At 43.2% G+C, this 17,540-nt stretch overlaps 1 protein-coding gene across 1 annotated transcript; it reads right to left on the bottom strand.

The window, feature by feature from the left end:
* Positions 1–5,439: 5,439 nt before the first annotated feature.
* On the bottom strand, positions 5,440–11,482 carry LOC148046390 (olfactory receptor 6J1-like). The gene is made up of 2 exons (XM_087712176.1): positions 10,762–11,482; positions 5,440–5,714 (listed from the first exon to the last, which is right to left on the bottom strand). The coding sequence occupies exons 1-2, from the start codon at positions 11,480–11,482 to the stop codon at positions 5,440–5,442; spliced, it is 996 nt and encodes a 331-aa protein (XP_087568302.1).
* Positions 11,483–17,540: the final 6,058 nt, after the last annotated feature.

The following is a 17,540-nucleotide window of genomic DNA, read 5'->3' as shown; positions in this document are numbered from 1 at the left end:
TTATTGCTGGTGTAATACTTAACAATGGTTTTTAAGGATTTCTTTTATTTATAGAATACCTTTTTCATTATTTTGGGGGGATTTTTATTTTTAAATTGTTTATAAAATATATTTACTACAAGAAATGTTCCTTTTTGCAAATGTTTTCTTTGTGATGCAATATGTTCAGACCAGGTTTATGTGTCTCAAAGTGGCTGCTATTCTATGGGCAGGCCAGGTTGGTGCAAGGCAGCTTTGCCAGATTTAGTGTGTTTCACCCTCGTTGAATTTTATATCTGATAAAATCATATAATTTTAAATTTTTTTAGATTATGGACATAAATGAGTAAGAAAAGAGGATGCAAATTCAACGATGATCTAAGAAGTGAATTTCCTTTTCTTAAAAAAACCAAAAGCGATCAGATAGTAAGATGTGAGCAATGTAATGGTGAATTTTCTATTTCACACAGTGGGAGGCATGATATTACAAAGCACTTGGAGACGCAGAAACATAAAAGATATGTAAATGCTGCTGCATCTTCCTCCAGAATGCAGGAATATTTTCATAAACCAACGTATGCAGACGAAGAAAAGAAATTGGCATTAGCAGAAGGACTTATGTCTTTTCATGCTATTAATCACAATCATTCCTTCAGATCTATGGACTGTACATCACAAGTTGTCAAAAAGTTATTCAACAAAAAATTTACCTGTGCTAGAACAAAATCCGAGGCAATTGTGCGTAATGTGCTTTCCCCATATGCATTTTCAGAATTAAACAAAAATCTAGAGAAAATTAATTTTGAATCCATATATTCTGATGCATCTAATCATAAGGATATCAAATTATTTCCAACCCTTATTAGATTTTTTTGATTCAGGAACTGGAATACAAATTAGAATTTTAGATTTTGTTTCTTTGCCTGGCGAAACTTCTGAAATAATTTTCAGTTCCATTGTTAATATTTTGGAACAAAACAATTTAAAATACAAAATAATTGCATATTGTGGAGACAATACGAATGCAAATTTTGGAGGAAAAGCGAGAAGAGGTACAAATAATATTTTTTATAAATTAAACAAAAAGCTTAATCAACATTATTGGTGTTGGTTGTGCAGCACACATAATACATAACGTCATTCAAACAGCTGCTGACTTGTTGCCCATAGATGTGGAAAATATTATTGTTAAAATAGATTCTTATTTCTATATATACACTGTGCGTGTTGAAATACTTAAAGAATTTTGTGAAAATGCGGAAGTCGAATATCGCAAAATACAGTAAAACGCGCTGGTTAGCTCTTTTGCCAGCTGTGGAAAGAATTTTGCAAATATACGATCCTTTGAAGTCCTACTTTCTATCACAGGATAAATGTCCTAGAATTTTAGAAGAGTTTTTTGAAAAAGAATCTTCAAAACCTTGGCTAGAGTTTGTACACAATCAAGCAGCTGTTTTTCAATTCTGGGAGTTGAAGTCCAGACATCTTCAAGTTGCCAAGGTTGAAAAACACTGGTATAAGCCATCTAGAAGAACAAGGTGCAATAAATCGTGCAGACACCATGAATCATGTTAAAAAGTTCTATAGTAACTGCGTAGATTATTTAGAAGAGTGGACAGTACATTATAATGATATTGAACATTTTAATTGGGTCGCATTAAAAAAAGAACTTGATTGGCATGATGTACAAAAATCATTCGATCATATTAATCAAAATTTCCCAAATAGTGATATTTCTGAAACTAATCTTTTTACTGAGCTATCATATTTAGAGCAATATATGAATAAGGAAAAGGTTGAATCTTGGGCATCAGCAAAAATGACAATAGAGAACAAATGGCTAGAAATATTTCATCATTTTCAAACAAACCATATTTCATAAAATAATGTATTAAAAATTGTGGAATACGCGCTGTCCTTACCAGGACGTTTGAACACATTTTTTCTACGGTAAATCAAGTGTGGACATCAGAAAAATCACAATTAAGTGTTGAGACTTTGAAAGCCATTTTATGTGTGAAATATAATTTAACAAATTTGTGTGAAAAGTTTCATGACCTTTTAAACAATGACAGCAATCTACTAAAAAAAATTCACTCAAGTTAGAAATATGCCAAAGAGTAAAATTATTCTGTACATAATTTTTGTCAATATATTTAATAAATATAAATGTAAATAAATGTATTATATTTGTAAATTGTAGTTATGTTGAAATAAAAAAATATTACAATACTATTTTTGTGTTGTATGAAAATTTTTGTTGCTCCGTATAAAATTTTTAATCAAGCCCCCCCCCCCTCCCAGTCAAAGGTGTCCCTCTTTACCAATCTGAAAATCTTGTCACCTTAATCATGGGAAACAATGTAGGATTACATCATCAAATGTCAGACAAGTTAATAAACATAAATAATGATATGCCATTTTCTAAGCAATAGAAAGATTATATTTCATTAAGAATAATAGCCAGCCATTACTCTATTCCAATGTGGGATGGCACGTGCTTCACATCATGCAAAGTTTCTACACATCCTGGAAGACAGGATATGCTTCCATTTGCTTTTGCCAAAGTTTGAGATTCTTTCCTATGTTTTCCAGGGCTTGAAGTGCTGTCCCTAATCCCATGTGTAATCCATCATTGTCAGTCTATGCTAATCATTTCTACAGGTTTTTAAAAGGGAGGGAAATGATTTGGTACACTTCAAGCAATTACAATAAAGTAATAAAGTATGCACCTATTTTTGAAAAGGGATCAAATGACAAATAATTGCATCCTACTGGTATTTAATTATGGAAAGTTACACGTGCCCAAGTAGGTTTTCAAAAGAGTATGATATAGAATTGCTGTAACAGCTATAGAGGCAACAGCCGTTATGTCTGCCATGTCAATTATTATTTCTGTATGGGCCTTTTTGTCTCTCTGCGTCAAATTCTACATGTCTCCTGATTTTTGTCTGCGGTTGCATTTAATTTTTTTAGGGGAAAAAAACCAACCTTTATCAATCTTTTCAGTCAGAGCTCTTAGAGAATTCTTTCCTTATTGTTTATTGTTGCTGTTGTTCATTGCACAGTCAGTCAGATGTTCAAACTGGACTTGGCATTTTTTTATTCACCTATTGAATCCATACCACAAACTTGAGATAGGTAGATCTGGATGTTTCATGACATTTGCAGTTCGTATCCATAGTTCATAACTTTGCAAGTTCGTATCCATAGTTCACCTTCTTCAAAATGATTGTCAGTGGTAGCATTATTATTGTTATTTATTATTATTATTATTATTATTATTATTATTATTAGTAGTAGTAGTAGTAGTAGTAGTAGTAGTAGTATTGTTATTAGTAGTATTAGTAGCATTAGTATCATCATCATCATCATCATCATCATCATCATCATCATATTGGAAAACTGAAGGTGATACCCATAAATTGTATTATGTTATTGTCCAGTGGACACTATCTATGCTTTGAAGACTATCTATGTTTTAGAACTTGAAGGGTTTGTTTGTATTTATTTATGTGATTTATTGTCATTCCTGTGTCATTTATGTTTGCTTGTTTTATTTATCATATGTCATAGTATTTCCTCTGCAGACTTTCAAAAATAATTCATCCTAGTTTTTCCACTTTTTGTATACATTTTTTAACACTACGTTTTTTTTGATAGTATATTGTAATTGGTTGTACACAGTCCAAAGGACTTCTGTTTAGGGGCATTATAAATGTACAGTAAATAGTGAACATATGGAGTGTGTCCTAAGCCTCCCTCAACGGATATCAAGAACAAATAAAACCAGGATGAAACCTAACAATATCAAGGATCAGTTATTTCTTTCATATAGAAAATAAACAGCCTAGCCTGATTGGGGGGGGGGGTCTAATATAAGTCTTACCCCAAAAAGAAGCCCAGGGGATAGGCATGGCCAGCACAAGAGGCAGCAAAAGTGGTTGAAAATGTCCAATATATGTCCATTACTAACAAATTGACATAATTATTTGTTACCAACAGACATAAAGAACTTTCATAGCCAACTTAGGTTGAAAACCTTCCATTGAAATTTTGGGCAGCCCTAAAAGATTAGTTAGAAATAATAGCAACAATTGTCATAAATAAATAATTATGGGAAATTCCATTCTGTACCCTACAATGAGTGTCTCTGCATTTGCAGAGCAGCAGAGGTAGAAGACCTGGCTCACATCCTATTTAATTGTTGCTCGTATAAGGGGGTGAGAGGCAGGTACCTTGGTCTATATACCAAATGAATGACCCATTCAGATCCCCATATCAAAACAACATACTTTATGTGCGGCCAGAACCTGAAAATAGCATTTAACGTAGCACAGTTCTTGAACAAAATGGTTCGGTTGAGATCTGCATACATGGGATTGATTGGGGTAGTTTGCAGGGTGACACTGAAATATAATTTTATGTCATTTTATTCTGTTTTATATATTTATGTGTTATATTGTATTTTTATCCTGTAACTATTGTACTTTACCTTAGTCATATTTTAAATTGTTTGTATAAGATTTTATTGGCGATAAGTGTTTGAACCTTATGCTTTGATATGGCCTATAGGCTAATCAATAAAGCTATCATACCATCTATAAATAATTACATTCAGCAAAAAGAAAAAGGCCATTCTACGGTGTGATTGCGAATAATAAGAAAAATAAATATACCTAGTTTCTCTTTATTAAAAGGAAATATTCTCAATATTGTAGAGGAGGGTGGGGGGAGAGAGATGGAACCTTCATCAGACACTTTACAATTAAAAAGAAATCTATTGCTTTGGTTTTCAGAAACTAATGAAACTAATGGAAGGAAGGATTCCATAGAAATGAAAGATATTCTACATGAAAATCCGCTTTCATCCATGCAGGGTAGCATTATTAATATCTTATAGGGTTGTTATAAAAAAAATAACCTGATGAAGGGAAATCTCTCTTCTCAAGCTCCATTCTTGTTTTCCCGTCTTGTCATCATTACTGGGCAGGCCCTGTTGCAAAGATCCCTGAATAGGGCATCCCCAAACAGTTCCTCTATGCTGAGTATTTTCAAGGAAAGTGACCGCATGGGGGACAAGGGAAGCGATATAAAGACATGTTGAAAGCTTCCTTCAAGTCCCTGGAAATCGACACCACCTCCTGGCACAAGATCGATCAACATGGCCCACGCTGATCCACCAAGGCTGCTGGACATCCGAGGACGGAAGAACAGCCGTACCACAAGAGAAGCCAGCACTCCGCAAAGTCAGAGCTGCAAATGCTGCAACAATGGTGCCCACACATGTCTGCCCAACATGTGGAGGAACATTTCATGCCTGTATAGGCCTTACCAGCCACCTGAAGATATATTGTGGACAGCCTACAACATGTTAGATGTCGAGGTCCTCTTCGAACGTGATGCACGAACACCATCATTACTGAGGTTGAAAAGTTGCAGCTTGTTCTCTTTCCCTTCTTATGCTTTTGCCTGGTCTCCCCTCTTATTATGTCCATTCTTCACCAGGACGCCTCGAACCTTGTGAGAAATCCGCTCTGTGATGTGCCTCACCATGTCTCTTAGCATCAGCTTCACCGTGGCATTTTGCAGGGTGAACAAGATAGGGTACATAAAAGGACAGACAATTGAGGTGACAAGAGCAGGAACCTTATGGACTTCAACAGTCTCCTTTTTAGATGGGATGACATAGAGGAAGATGCTGATGCCATAGCTGATGGAGGTGATTGTTAAGTATTCATAAGTTCATGAATATGTATGAGCCATGCAAATGGCCTCACTGTTCTTGTATTTCAGCACCATTGTGCTGGCCAGCAACAGCCTCCTGTGTCTGGATTGGATAGGACGCGAGGGAGGCTGTTGCCGGCTGAATGTTTGTTTCTGATTGGTTGAAGCCCGTGTATATAAGGTTTTGGCGGGCTGGTTATGAGTTGAATCGCTGTTATACTTAGCTTGGAATAAAGCCTGTTCAGTTGTTCACCCTGTGGTCGCGTCCCTCATTCCGAACCTCTAAACTGGCGACGAGGATGGGATCAGCGATTCCGCGACACTAGGTGAAAAGAGAGAGACAGACAGTTAGCTGCCGTTCCAGACCGGCAACGAACGCTGCCTGAAGAGGAAAAAAAAAAAAAATTTTTTTTTTGTGGCCTCTTGATATCTCTCCCTCAGGATGACATCTGCTTTGCCTCCATTCGCCCCTTTTGGTTCCGCCGGGGAATCATGGGAGGGGTTTATGGAAAGGTTCGAATGTTACCTGATCGCTTCCAAAAATCAGGCTCAAACCGAAGAGGAAAAATGCAGTTTTTTCCTCTCATGCTGCGAGCCATCTATGTTCGCCTCAGCAAGAGCCTTGGCAGCCCCACGGCCAGCATACAAGCTTGGGTGGGACGAACTCATGGCCAGATTGAAGAACCACTATGCACCCACCCCGTCAATCATCGCCCGCCGTTTCGCCTTCCGCAGACGAGTCCAAAAACAGAATGAATCAATCAGCCAATTTTTGGAGGCTCTGCGGACGGTGGCTGCCCAGTGCGAGTTCTCCAACCTTGAAGAAAATTTGGTGGAACAATTTGTGTGCGGGGTCCGCGATATCAACCTGCGGAGCCGCATGTTCCGAAATCACCGAATTACACTACTACAGGCCGTGGAGACTGCCCGAGCCGCTGAACTGTCGGAGCAGTCCACGGCCGACATTGAACGATTGCAGATTGCCACACCGGACGCATCTCCACAAGCCCACATGGTCGAGGACGACATAGCTTATGAGGATCAAGAAGAAGAAGTGGTGGCCCAAATGAGGACTGTGCCTAAGAGAAAGCCAAAGCCGCAACCTGCAGCCCAACCGGCGTCCGCAGCGCCCTGCCGGGGTTGCGGAGGCCGTCATAAGCGCCAGGCTTGCCCATTCTTAAATGCCATCTGTAACCGGTGCAAGGGCGAAGGCCATCTGGCCAAGGTCTGCAGGGCCCTATTGCCGGCACCTTCGTTTCTTCAATCGCCCAGCCGTCCCCAGGCGCAACCGCGCCGCCAGCAGCAGCGGCCACCGAAGAGAGCGGAAGATTGCTACCAGTCCTCCAGCCAACCAGCTAATTTTGACAGTTCGGCGAGCCACGCCGTTGCAGGGGCCCGGAAGGTCTCGACCTCCGTCCAGCTGGAAGGTCAGCCGTGCCGGATGGAGGTGGACTCTGGCTCTTCCCGGTCCCTCCTGCCCTGGTCACTTTTTGCCAAGCTATGCCCTAAAGTGCCCCAGAAACGCCTAAAGCAATCTGAGGTCTCCCTAAGGGATTACCAGGGGAGGTTGATCCCTACGCTAGGATCCTTCCCTATCTCTGTATCTTATGGCCACTTCCAGGGGAAGCTACCCATCCTCATAGTCAGGGATGACCTGCCGGCCCTCCTGGGCCTGGACTGGTTCCCAGCCCTGGGATTATCCATTGGGGGGGTCCACCGGGTGGTTCCTAGCACACTCGAGGACACGTTAAGGGAATTTTCGGACGTTTTCGACGGCCAGCTGGGCTGTTATAAGGGGACCCCCATATCTTTAAGTTTAGACCCTCAGGTTGCTCCCATTAGGCTGAAAGCCCGCAGGGTGCCTTTTGCCTTAAGGGCCAAGGTTGACGCCGAACTTGACAAGTTGTTGGCGCAGGGAGTCATCGAGCCCGTTGACCACTCCCCTTGGGAGACCCCCATTGTTCTCCCAATCAAACCTGACGGGTCGGTGAGGATCTGCGCCGACTACAAGTCGACGATCAACTTGGCCCTTCAGGCAAACCCCTATCCAGTCCCTGTAGTGCAACACCTGCTCCATTCCCTGGGGCAGGGTTGCACATTTGCCAAACTGGATATGGCGCAGGCCTATCAACAGCTCCCGGTGGATGACGATGCGGCGGCTGCCCAGACCATCGTCACCCATCGTGGGGCTTTCCGTTGTCGCCGCCTGCAATTTGGCGTTTCCGTGGCCCCGGGGATCTTCCAAAGCCTGATGGAGCGGCTGCTCCACGGGCTGCCGGGCGTAGTTCCGTATTTCGATGACGTCCTGATCGCTGCTTCCAGCCGCTCAGAACTCATCGAAGTACTGCGGAAGGTCCTCAGTCGTTTCAGGGGCGCGGGCTTAAAACTGAAGCGCAGCAAATGTTCATTTGCTGTTCCGAGGGTGGAATTCTTGGGCTTCATGATTGACGCCCAAGGCATCCACCCCACACCTTCTAAAGTCGCTGCCATTAGGAACGCCCCTGCACCCACCTCCAAGGCGGAGCTGCAGGCGTTCCTAGGGCTCCTGAATTTTTACGCCCCTTTTATTCCGCACAAGGCGTCACTAGCCGAGCCGCTGCATCGGTTGCTCGACCGATCTGCGGCCTGGCGCTGGGGGAGCCGCGAAGCGCATGCGTTCGCGGCTGTCAAAGAAGCTCTGACGTCAGCGGCAGTCCTGGTCCAGTACAATGACAGGATGCCACTGACGTTAGCTTGTGACGCCTCCCCCTATGGAGTCGGGGCCGTTCTAAGCCATGTCCTCCCAAATGGCTTAGAGGCCCCTGTGGCCTATTACTCCCGGACACTCTCCTCGGCGGAGCGTAATTACAGCCAGATAGACAAGGAGGCTCTGGCTGCAGTGTCCGGGATTAAGAGGTTCCACGACTACCTCTATGGTCGGCCTTTCACCCTTGTCACTGACCACAAGCCTCTCCTTGGGCTTCTGGCAGGTGACAAGCCGACCCCCCCCATCCTCTCCCCCCGAATGACTAGATGGACGGAGTTCCTGGCTGCGTATTCTTATACGCTACAGTACCGTCCAGGCAAGCAGCTGGGGCATGCCGATGCCTTAAGCCGCTGCCCGTTACCGGAGACCGACACCGCCCTAGTGCCCTGTCTCTCAGTCCTGTCTATCGCGTCTTCCGGTTTCCCGATTTCGGCCGCGGATGTCGCGGCCTGCACCAAGACCGATCCGATCCTCTCCCAGGTCGCTTCCTGGGTCTCGAGGGGATGGCCAATGGACAAAGTGGCAGAGGGCTTCAAGCCCTTTAAAACCCGGCAGGCGGAGCTCTCCCTCCACGGGGGGTGCCTTATTTGGGGGGATCGAGTGGTGATCCCCACCGCGCTGCGGCCACAAGTCCTGTCCCTGCTCCATAAGGATCATCCGGGCATAGCACGAATGAAGGCATTAGCCCGTAGCTATGTTTGGTGGCCCTTACTGGACTCAGAGATAGCGGCCCATGTGGGCCGCTGCCACCCCTGTCAGCAATCTAGGCCCAATCCCCCAGCCGGGCCGGCTCGTGAGTGGGAGGCTCCGAGAGGCCCATGGTCGCGCCTCCACCTAGATTTTGCCGGTCCCTTTCACGGCCAGAACTTCTTGGTCGTGGTGGACGCTTACTCCCGCTGGGTGGAGCTGGTCCTCATGGGCTCCACCACAGCTGAGAGTACGGTCCGGGCCTTGAGAAGGCTGTTCGCGACCCATGGGTTGCCGGACCTGATTGTTTCTGATAATGGGCCCCAATTTATGTCCACCACGTTCCAGGAGTTCCTGGCCATGCAAGGGATTCGACATGCGCCCATAGCCCCGTACCACCCGGCCAGCAATGGCCGGGCGGAGCGGGCGGTCCGCTCAGCAAAGGAGGCACTGGGCCGCATGGACCGGGGCGACTGGCAGGAGAAAGTGGCGGCTTACCTGCTAAGCCAACATTCCACTCCCTGCCCAATGACCAACCGAAGCCCCGCGGAGCTCTTGATGGGCAGGCGCCTGCGGACTCCCCTGGACCGGCTACATCCGTTGTATGCAGGGGATCAGCCGAGCAACCTGGGGGTTAGCCCTTCCCGTTCATTTAAATTAGGGGACGCGGTATGGGCCCGGGCATTTTCGGGGCCTACGAGATGGGTGCCAGCCACTGTGACTGCCCTGACTGGCCCGTGTTCTTTTAGAGTCGGACTGGCTGACGGATCCCAATGGAGGCGTCACCTGGATCAATTGAGGAGACGCCTCCCACCGCCAGCCGGCAGCCCAGGCCCAACCGAAGCCGGCACCGACTGCCCGGAATCCCAGCGTGAGGCCTTCGCCGCTCCAGGCCTCTCCTGCCAACAACCGAGAGCTCAAGCCGGAGAGAACACACCACGGGCCTTCGCCACACCAGGCCCAACCTGCCCGAGCGCCCCGTGCCGGGAACGCCCACAATCAGCTCAAGCCGCCGCAGAACAATTCTCACCTAGGCCTTGGTTCCTCCCTCCCGACACGCCTCCTAAACACAACACTATCACAGTGGACACGCCACCTCGCCCCTACTCACCAGGACAGTTGAGCCCTCCTTCTGGGCCATCCCAAGAAGGCGTGCCTTGGAGCTACACCACCTTCCGGGAGGAGCTACCACAAGGAGGTCCTCCTCCGCCGACGACTAGTGGAGAACTGCGTAGATCAGGGCGGGTCCGGCACCGCCCCGCCTACCTGCAAGACTACGCATGCTCCACCCGCGGAGCATGCGCAGAACTGGGGGGAAGGGGTGTTAAGTATTCATAAGTTCATGAATATGTATGAGCCATGCAAATGGCCTCACTGTTCTTGTATTTCAGCACCATTGTGCTGGCCAGCAACAGCCTCCTGCGTCTGGATTGGATAGGACGCGAGGGAGGCTGTTGCCGGCTGAATGTTTGTTTCTGATTGGTTGAAGCCCGTGTATATAAGGTTTTGGCGGGCTGGTTATGAGTTGAATCGCTGTTATACTTAGCTTGGAATAAAGCCTGTTCAGTTGTTCACCCTGTGGTCGCGTCCCTCATTCCGAACCTCTAAAGTGATGGTCAGATGGGAAGCACAAGTATTGAAAGCTTTTGCCCGGCCTGAAGTGGTAGAGATGCGGATTATTGCTGAGATGATACATATATAAGAAATTGAGGTTAAGACTAAACAGCAGAGGATGATAACAGACGACAGCAGAAAGTTCATCAATTCTAGCATGCGGGTGTCACTGCAGGCCAGATGCAACAGAAGGCCACTGTCGCAAAAGAAATGGTTGATGATGTTAGACTTGCAGAAGGATAACCTGGAGACGATAATGGTGGGGACCAAAATTGAGATGAACCCAACCAGCCAGCAAGCAAAAACCATCTGGATGCACATGTGTAAGCTCATGATGGCCTGATATTGCAGTGGCTTGCATATGGCGGCATAACGGTCATAGGACATGGTGGTAAAGAGAAAGAATTGTACCGCCCCTAAGAAGAAATAGAAATAAGACTGTATAATGCAGCCAGCAAAAGAAATTGATTTGTCACCAGAGAGGAGATTCCAGATCAATTGAGGGCTGGTTATAGAGGCGAAGAAGATGTCCAGGATGGAAACATTACCAAGAAAGAAGTACATGGGGTTATGGAGGCGGTTATCCACCAAGACAATGTATAGGACGACCATATTGGTCCCCAAGCTTGCAATATAAATGGTTAAAAAGAGGTAGGCTAGCAGGAGCTCAGTTTGATGGCCAATGGCAAAACCCATGAGGATGAATTTAGACACGCTTTGGTTCTCCATCCGACCTTTTCTGATGGTCCTTAAGAACAGCACCTGAAAGGGCAAGAGTTACAACTGAAAAATAGCACTACACCAAATTCTGCTTGTAAATTACAATATTACTTCTGAACCCCCTCGATTGTACTGATGTCAGATAATTGGTGGGGATTCTAAACAGTTGAACAATACTCTCAGATTGTTCTAGCGTAAGTTTTATAAGCTCTGATGAACAATACAATTTTTAGCAATGCTGTTACCATGAACTTTGGATTATGTACATATTGGTAGCTAAGGGAGAGCTGGTTGGGTGTATGTGGCTCTTATCCCAAAAAAACAGGAGCTCAGCACCCCTCCTGCTACTAAGCAGGGTCTGCCTGAAACAATAAGTTCAGTTGCTATCTACTATCTTCCTTCTATCTGCTGTTTTCTTGTGCCAAAGCATCTCCAGAAAGAGATAAACCGTTACTATTTTCACAATTGCTCTCACCCTTTCCAGCCATTAGGTAGTAGGAGAAATTTAATTTTGCCTTTTTTGAGCCAAAATGTGCCCAGGGATTGATTAAAATTATGCATGGAGATGTTTTGTATCAGAGAAAATTGCTTGTCACTTTGTTATTCGGGGTGAGGGGGAATGTAACCAGAAAGGTGTTGAGTTTGGATAGATTTGCATAAAATAGATGAACAGTAGATGCAAATTGAAAACACTTAACAAAAATTCCTGGTAAAATTATATTTTAAAGATGCATTTGAATTGTTGTGGCAGAATAAAATAAATGGAAGTAAATGGAAAGGAAAATAAATGAGAAGAAAGAGAAATGTCTCTCAACCCTCTCTTCCCAATGATTGTGACCCTAAACGAATGTCCAACCTATACATGGAACCCTATACAATGCTCTTACAACTCATCTCAAACGATCTAAGCCCCAGAGCTCGCTGTAACAGCATTGCCAAAAAGGCATTAAGAGTTATGAAGCTTCTTCTCTGGTAACATTGTACTGCAAACTACAGCGTACAGAACCTTCACCCGCAATTCTTTTTTAAAAAAAGTTTTTTATTGAACACAAATTAAAACATTGGGCACAGCGTAACCATCCTGACAATGTCTTACTAAGATATATCTATACTATACAATATCTATACTAAGATATAAAGTTATACATTATGACCATCACATTTATTTTACATTTGGTCTATTCAATATTTGCAAACATAAAAATATCCTATTTCCATCCATATTGCTTTGTTTTTAATCGTATAGACATTTTCACTGTTGCAGTTTCATGCATAATTCTAATCTCCGTTCTATAAATCTTTTTTTTTTAATTAAAAATTTTTTTTTTAAATTTTGTTAAACAACACATGCCCACACCAGTGGGGAAAAAAAAAATCAAATCATAGAGAAGACAAAAAGAACAAAAAAGAAGGGGGAAAAAAGGGGGGGGGAAGAAAAAAAACCACACACACACAGGTATATATTATAAAAAAGTATATCAGCTGGTTACAACATGTTTTGGTGCCTCTCTTCCATTAATTCATATTGATTCAAATATCTTAACTCAAATGTTTACCATATTGACATCATTATACCTCCACTTTTAGTTGACTACAGTTATTTAAACATCCTTCATCCTTAACTATGCCAAAGATTTAATCCATAACCACATGCTAGCATTTCATTTACGTGTTTGTAAAATCCTTTATTAACATCAAATCCTCATATCCTGTTTTAGCTGAACATCCATACTATTTAATACCAAAAATTCCATCTTCCATGCATATAGTTTATTATCATTCTCCCTTCTTTATGTAATTATATCGTAACATTTTCCCCATATTAGTTAACATTTAACTGTATATAGTTTTATTTTATTTTTTAATAGTGATAATTGTTGTGATTAATAACTTTTGTGTATGGTCCAAAAATATTTCCAACCTTCCCTTCTCATATCCAATTATTATTTATCATATCAACTACACCGCCTATGGTCTGACCTAAGCATAGTACACAAAATTGTCTGTTACAACGTCCTACCAGTCAACAACTACGTCAGCTTCAACCTCAATAATACACGGGCAAACAATAGATACAAACTCAAGGTAAATCGCTCCAAACTCGATTGCAGAAAATACAACTGCAGCAACAGAGTGGTCAACGCTTGGAATGCTCTACTTCCACTCCATTGTTACATCCTCAAACTCCCACAGCTTCAACCTCAAACTGTCTACCGTGGACCTCACCCCACTCCTAAGAGGTCCGTAAAGGGGCTGTGCATAAGCACACCAGTATGCCTACCATCCCTGTCCTACGGTCCCCATTTATTTCCACTCCTTTGCTTTGTCCATGTCCATGTTTGTACTTATACATCTTATCTTGCCCATATTTGACAAACCAAATAAAATAAAATTTAAAAATGAAATAGTTTGATATACTTGCCTGATGTAGCCTTCAAAATCAGAACTCAGGCACTGAATGACTGGGTTTGCTGCAAACATTCAACAGATTTTGAAACCTGGCAAAGCCATATTTTGCATTCAATAATTCAGAATGTTTTCAGTGTCACTTCATGCAATGAAGTAACTTATGTGCTAAGAACAATGCTTGGATGAAGAAAAAGCTCAGCCATCTCCACCTGGAATAAACTTCTGACAATGAAATTTTTTTTTTAATAACCCTCAAGGGATTAAGAAACATTTGCTAATTCAAATTCTACTTCATATGAACAGACTTTCAGGGAAGAGTGTGGGAAGAAACTTTCCTTAGGAAACTTTTTTAAAAAAGTCAAGATGGCAACCATGTCTACACAACTGAAGTCTTGTCCCCTTTAATTACATAATAATACATATAAAACATATGGGGCTTTGATATCCCAGCCTCTACTAGCAATATTAAAGCATTTGGGATGAAGAAAGGCACACATTATTCTGTTAAATCTGTTCCTATCTTATGAAGTAAAAGTAAATTATTACTGGATATCTTTGGGCCTGTTCTCTGTATCTCTCTCACCCTTGCCACCTCAGAAGAATGTTCTAGAGAAAGAGAAGAAAAGCCTACTTGTATGCCATCTTGATTTCCTGAATGAAAGTCAGGGTCGCAATCGAATACATAAAATATAATATTGCATAAAAATAGGTTTTTTTTAAAAAAATCTTTGGGCAGGTGACAAGGGCATGAGTGACCGGTATAAGCGGATCCCAGTCCAAATAGGGGCACAATTGGTGCACCAGACGAACTTGGGCAAAGGCCCCCCTGGTCACAGCCGACAGATGATGTTCCAATTTCAGCTGTGAATCCAGGAGGACTCCCAAATAGCGAGCCCTCTCTGTGGGGCGTAAATTTTTTCCCCCAGGGGTTAAGGATGGACTGTCCAAAAAGTCCTTCGGGGGCAACATCCAAAGCCACTCAGTCTTATCGGGATTGAGCACAACTTTGTTCACCCCCATCCAGACACTAACAGCCTCCAGACATCGGCACATCATGTCCACCGCTTCACTGAGCTGGCAAGGGGCAGAAAGATATAATTGAGTATCATCAGCATATTGATGATACTTTACCCCGTGCTGTTGCATGATCTCACCCAGCGGCTTCATGTAGATGTTAAATAGGAGGGGGGACAGGACTGAACCCTGCAGCACACCACACTCAAGGGGCCTAGGGGTCGACCTCTGCCCCCCGACCAACACTGACTGCGACCTGTCAGAGAGGTAAGAGGAGAACCACCATAATATGGTGCCTCTCACTCCCACCTTCCCCAGGCGTCGCAGAAGGATACCATGGTCGATGGTATTGAAAGCCGCTGAGAGGTCAAGAAGCACCAGGATAGAGGAATGTCATCTATCCCTAGCCTGCCAGAGATCATCGGTCAGGGCGACCAAAGCAGTTTCTGTGCTGTATCCGGGCCTGAAACCAGACTGACAGGAGTCTAGATAATCCGTTTCTTGGATTAAAGGGGTGGGGGAGCCACCAGGATCTATTAACTTTTTCTTGACATCTTTCCTTTTTTTCTGTGCTCATAGAAGCTTATCTGAATTTGGGAAGGAAGGAAGGAAGGAAGGAAGGAAGGAAGGAAGGAAGGAGGGAGGGAGGGAGGGCCTTCTCTGTAGCAGCTCCGGCCCTTTGGAATGAACTCCCCACGGAGATCCGGACCCTCACCTCTCTCCAGGCCTTCTGGAAAGCCGTCAAAACCTGGCTGAGTTCCAAGCAGCAACTAAGGTCTCCACCAGACTGCGGGTGAGAGTATCAGGCACAACACCAAGCGCCGTCTCCATCAGAGTGTTCGCCAAGTGAAGGCAGATTAAAGTCCCCCAATATCATAAGTCTGGGGAACTCAACTGCCAGCTCAGCTACTGACTCGAGGAGCGAGGGGAGGACTGTCGTCATGCTGTTGGGAGGCAGGTACGTTAACAACAAGCCCACTTGACCCGCAAGGTCGATCTTCACCAGCAAGGACTCACACCCGACAAGCTCCGGAGCAGGGTTCCAACGAGGAGCTAAAGACTTTCAGATAACAATGTCTACTCTCCCACCCCTTCCTTGGGATCATGGTTGATGAAGCACCTGAAAACCCTCTGGGCACATTTCAGTGAGAGGGACTCCTCCCTCCTTATGGTTTGAGTCTGCTGTCAGCTCCATTGGCGTGCTACAGCAATAATAATAATGGTGATTCACTTAACAACCATGGCAAAAAGATATTAAAATCAAGCACAGCTTGTCACTGTGCTTAGCAACAAGAAGTTTCCACACCAATTGTGATTGTAAGTAACTATTCCTTCATTGTAACTATTTTTCAGATTTAATTCATCACTTAATTCTCCATCGAATTAAGTGCAAAGAATAGAACTGTAAAAATGAGATAGTAATGTGAAAATAAGATAACCTAATTGAAATCCAGGTCTATTTTCAATAGACACACTGAAATTAATGAGAGTTTCATTAATGGTAGTTTTTTCTTATTGATTTTGCTTTAATGTGTTTTAAATTGAGATTTAAATTGGTGGGCCTATGCAAGACCTTTGACCTTTGCTTCATAGGAAAGATGATATAGAAGGATTGTAGGAATTTGGTAATACATAATGATGTATAATATAAATCTTATCAAGCCATTCTAAAATTCCCCAACTATTACTTAATTTGTCCCAAAGGTGCTTTTTCAAGAGGCAACTGGACTCTCTTGTTTTTCTTTCAAGAAACTTCTTGGATGAGAAGTGAAACATCTTCAAAGAAAAACAAGAAAGTACAAGTGCTTCTTGAAAAAACAACTTTGGGATAATCATGCCCTGAATGACTTGGAATCTCTGTAGACATATTTCTTAATTTATTTAAAGCCTTTAATAAAACAATGTAAACTGAAAGGTCTCTGTAGAACAACAGTTTCTTATTATAAATTCTTAACTTGATAATTAATTTTCTAGGGAATCAAGAAAAGAAACAAACTTATTAATACTCCTTACTGCTTTTGACCTTCAGTAACCTTAACTGAGAAAAGAAGTTTAGAATCCAAATCTAATTCTCATTAAGTAATATGGAATCAATTCATTTCTAAAAAAGCTAGGAGATTTTCACTCTTATAAAATAAATCCAGAGAATTGCAGCTTCTCCAGGACTAGCTACCATTCCTTGACTGCTTTTGGAGAGCAGCAAAATTTTATTTGTTTTGTTATTACAGGACGTATGTAGTGTTGACAAAGTTTCTTTCTTCCTTCACAATTACTTTGAGGTTAACAATGGAATATTGTGGACATTGGAATTTTGTGCTATTGCCTTGTTGCTGTCTTGATCTCTGATGTCCAGTTTCTATTCCTTTATTTCACCTATTCAGAATTTGGCTGATTTTTCCCTGTGCAGAATTCATATATCAAGAAAGACAATGGAATGATAATACATTAGAAAAATGCTTGATAGCCCATTAGAGTAATTGAATAATAGAGTTGGAAGGTACTTTGGAGGTGTTGTAGCCTCATAAGTCCTCGGACTTACGAATGACAGCTCGGCAGCAGCCAGGCACGTCTTAGCCAATCAGACACGCCTGCCGGTTGCCGGGCTGTCATATGCGAGGCTATTGGCTCGTCCGTCTGACAGCTC

The sequence above is a fragment of the Thamnophis sirtalis genome, unplaced genomic scaffold (assembly GCF_051295495.1).
Source record: "Thamnophis sirtalis isolate CommonGarterSnake01/CBP01778 unplaced genomic scaffold, rThaSir2_p1.2 scaffold_4, whole genome shotgun sequence".
Taxonomy (NCBI): domain Eukaryota; kingdom Metazoa; phylum Chordata; class Lepidosauria; order Squamata; family Natricidae; genus Thamnophis; species Thamnophis sirtalis.
This window is presented reverse-complemented; position numbering and strand designations above follow the sequence as displayed.

Excerpts from the sequence above, each read along its gene's own strand:
- LOC148046390 (XM_087712176.1), bottom strand. The coding sequence starts at position 11,482 with ATGGAGAACCAAAGCGTGTCTAAATTCATCCTCATGGGTTTTGCCATT. Across the intron at positions 5,715-10,761 it reads TTTCAATACTTGTGCTTCCC|ACTTAACAATCACCTCCATC; the intron begins ATCTGACCATCA and ends GAACTTATGAAT.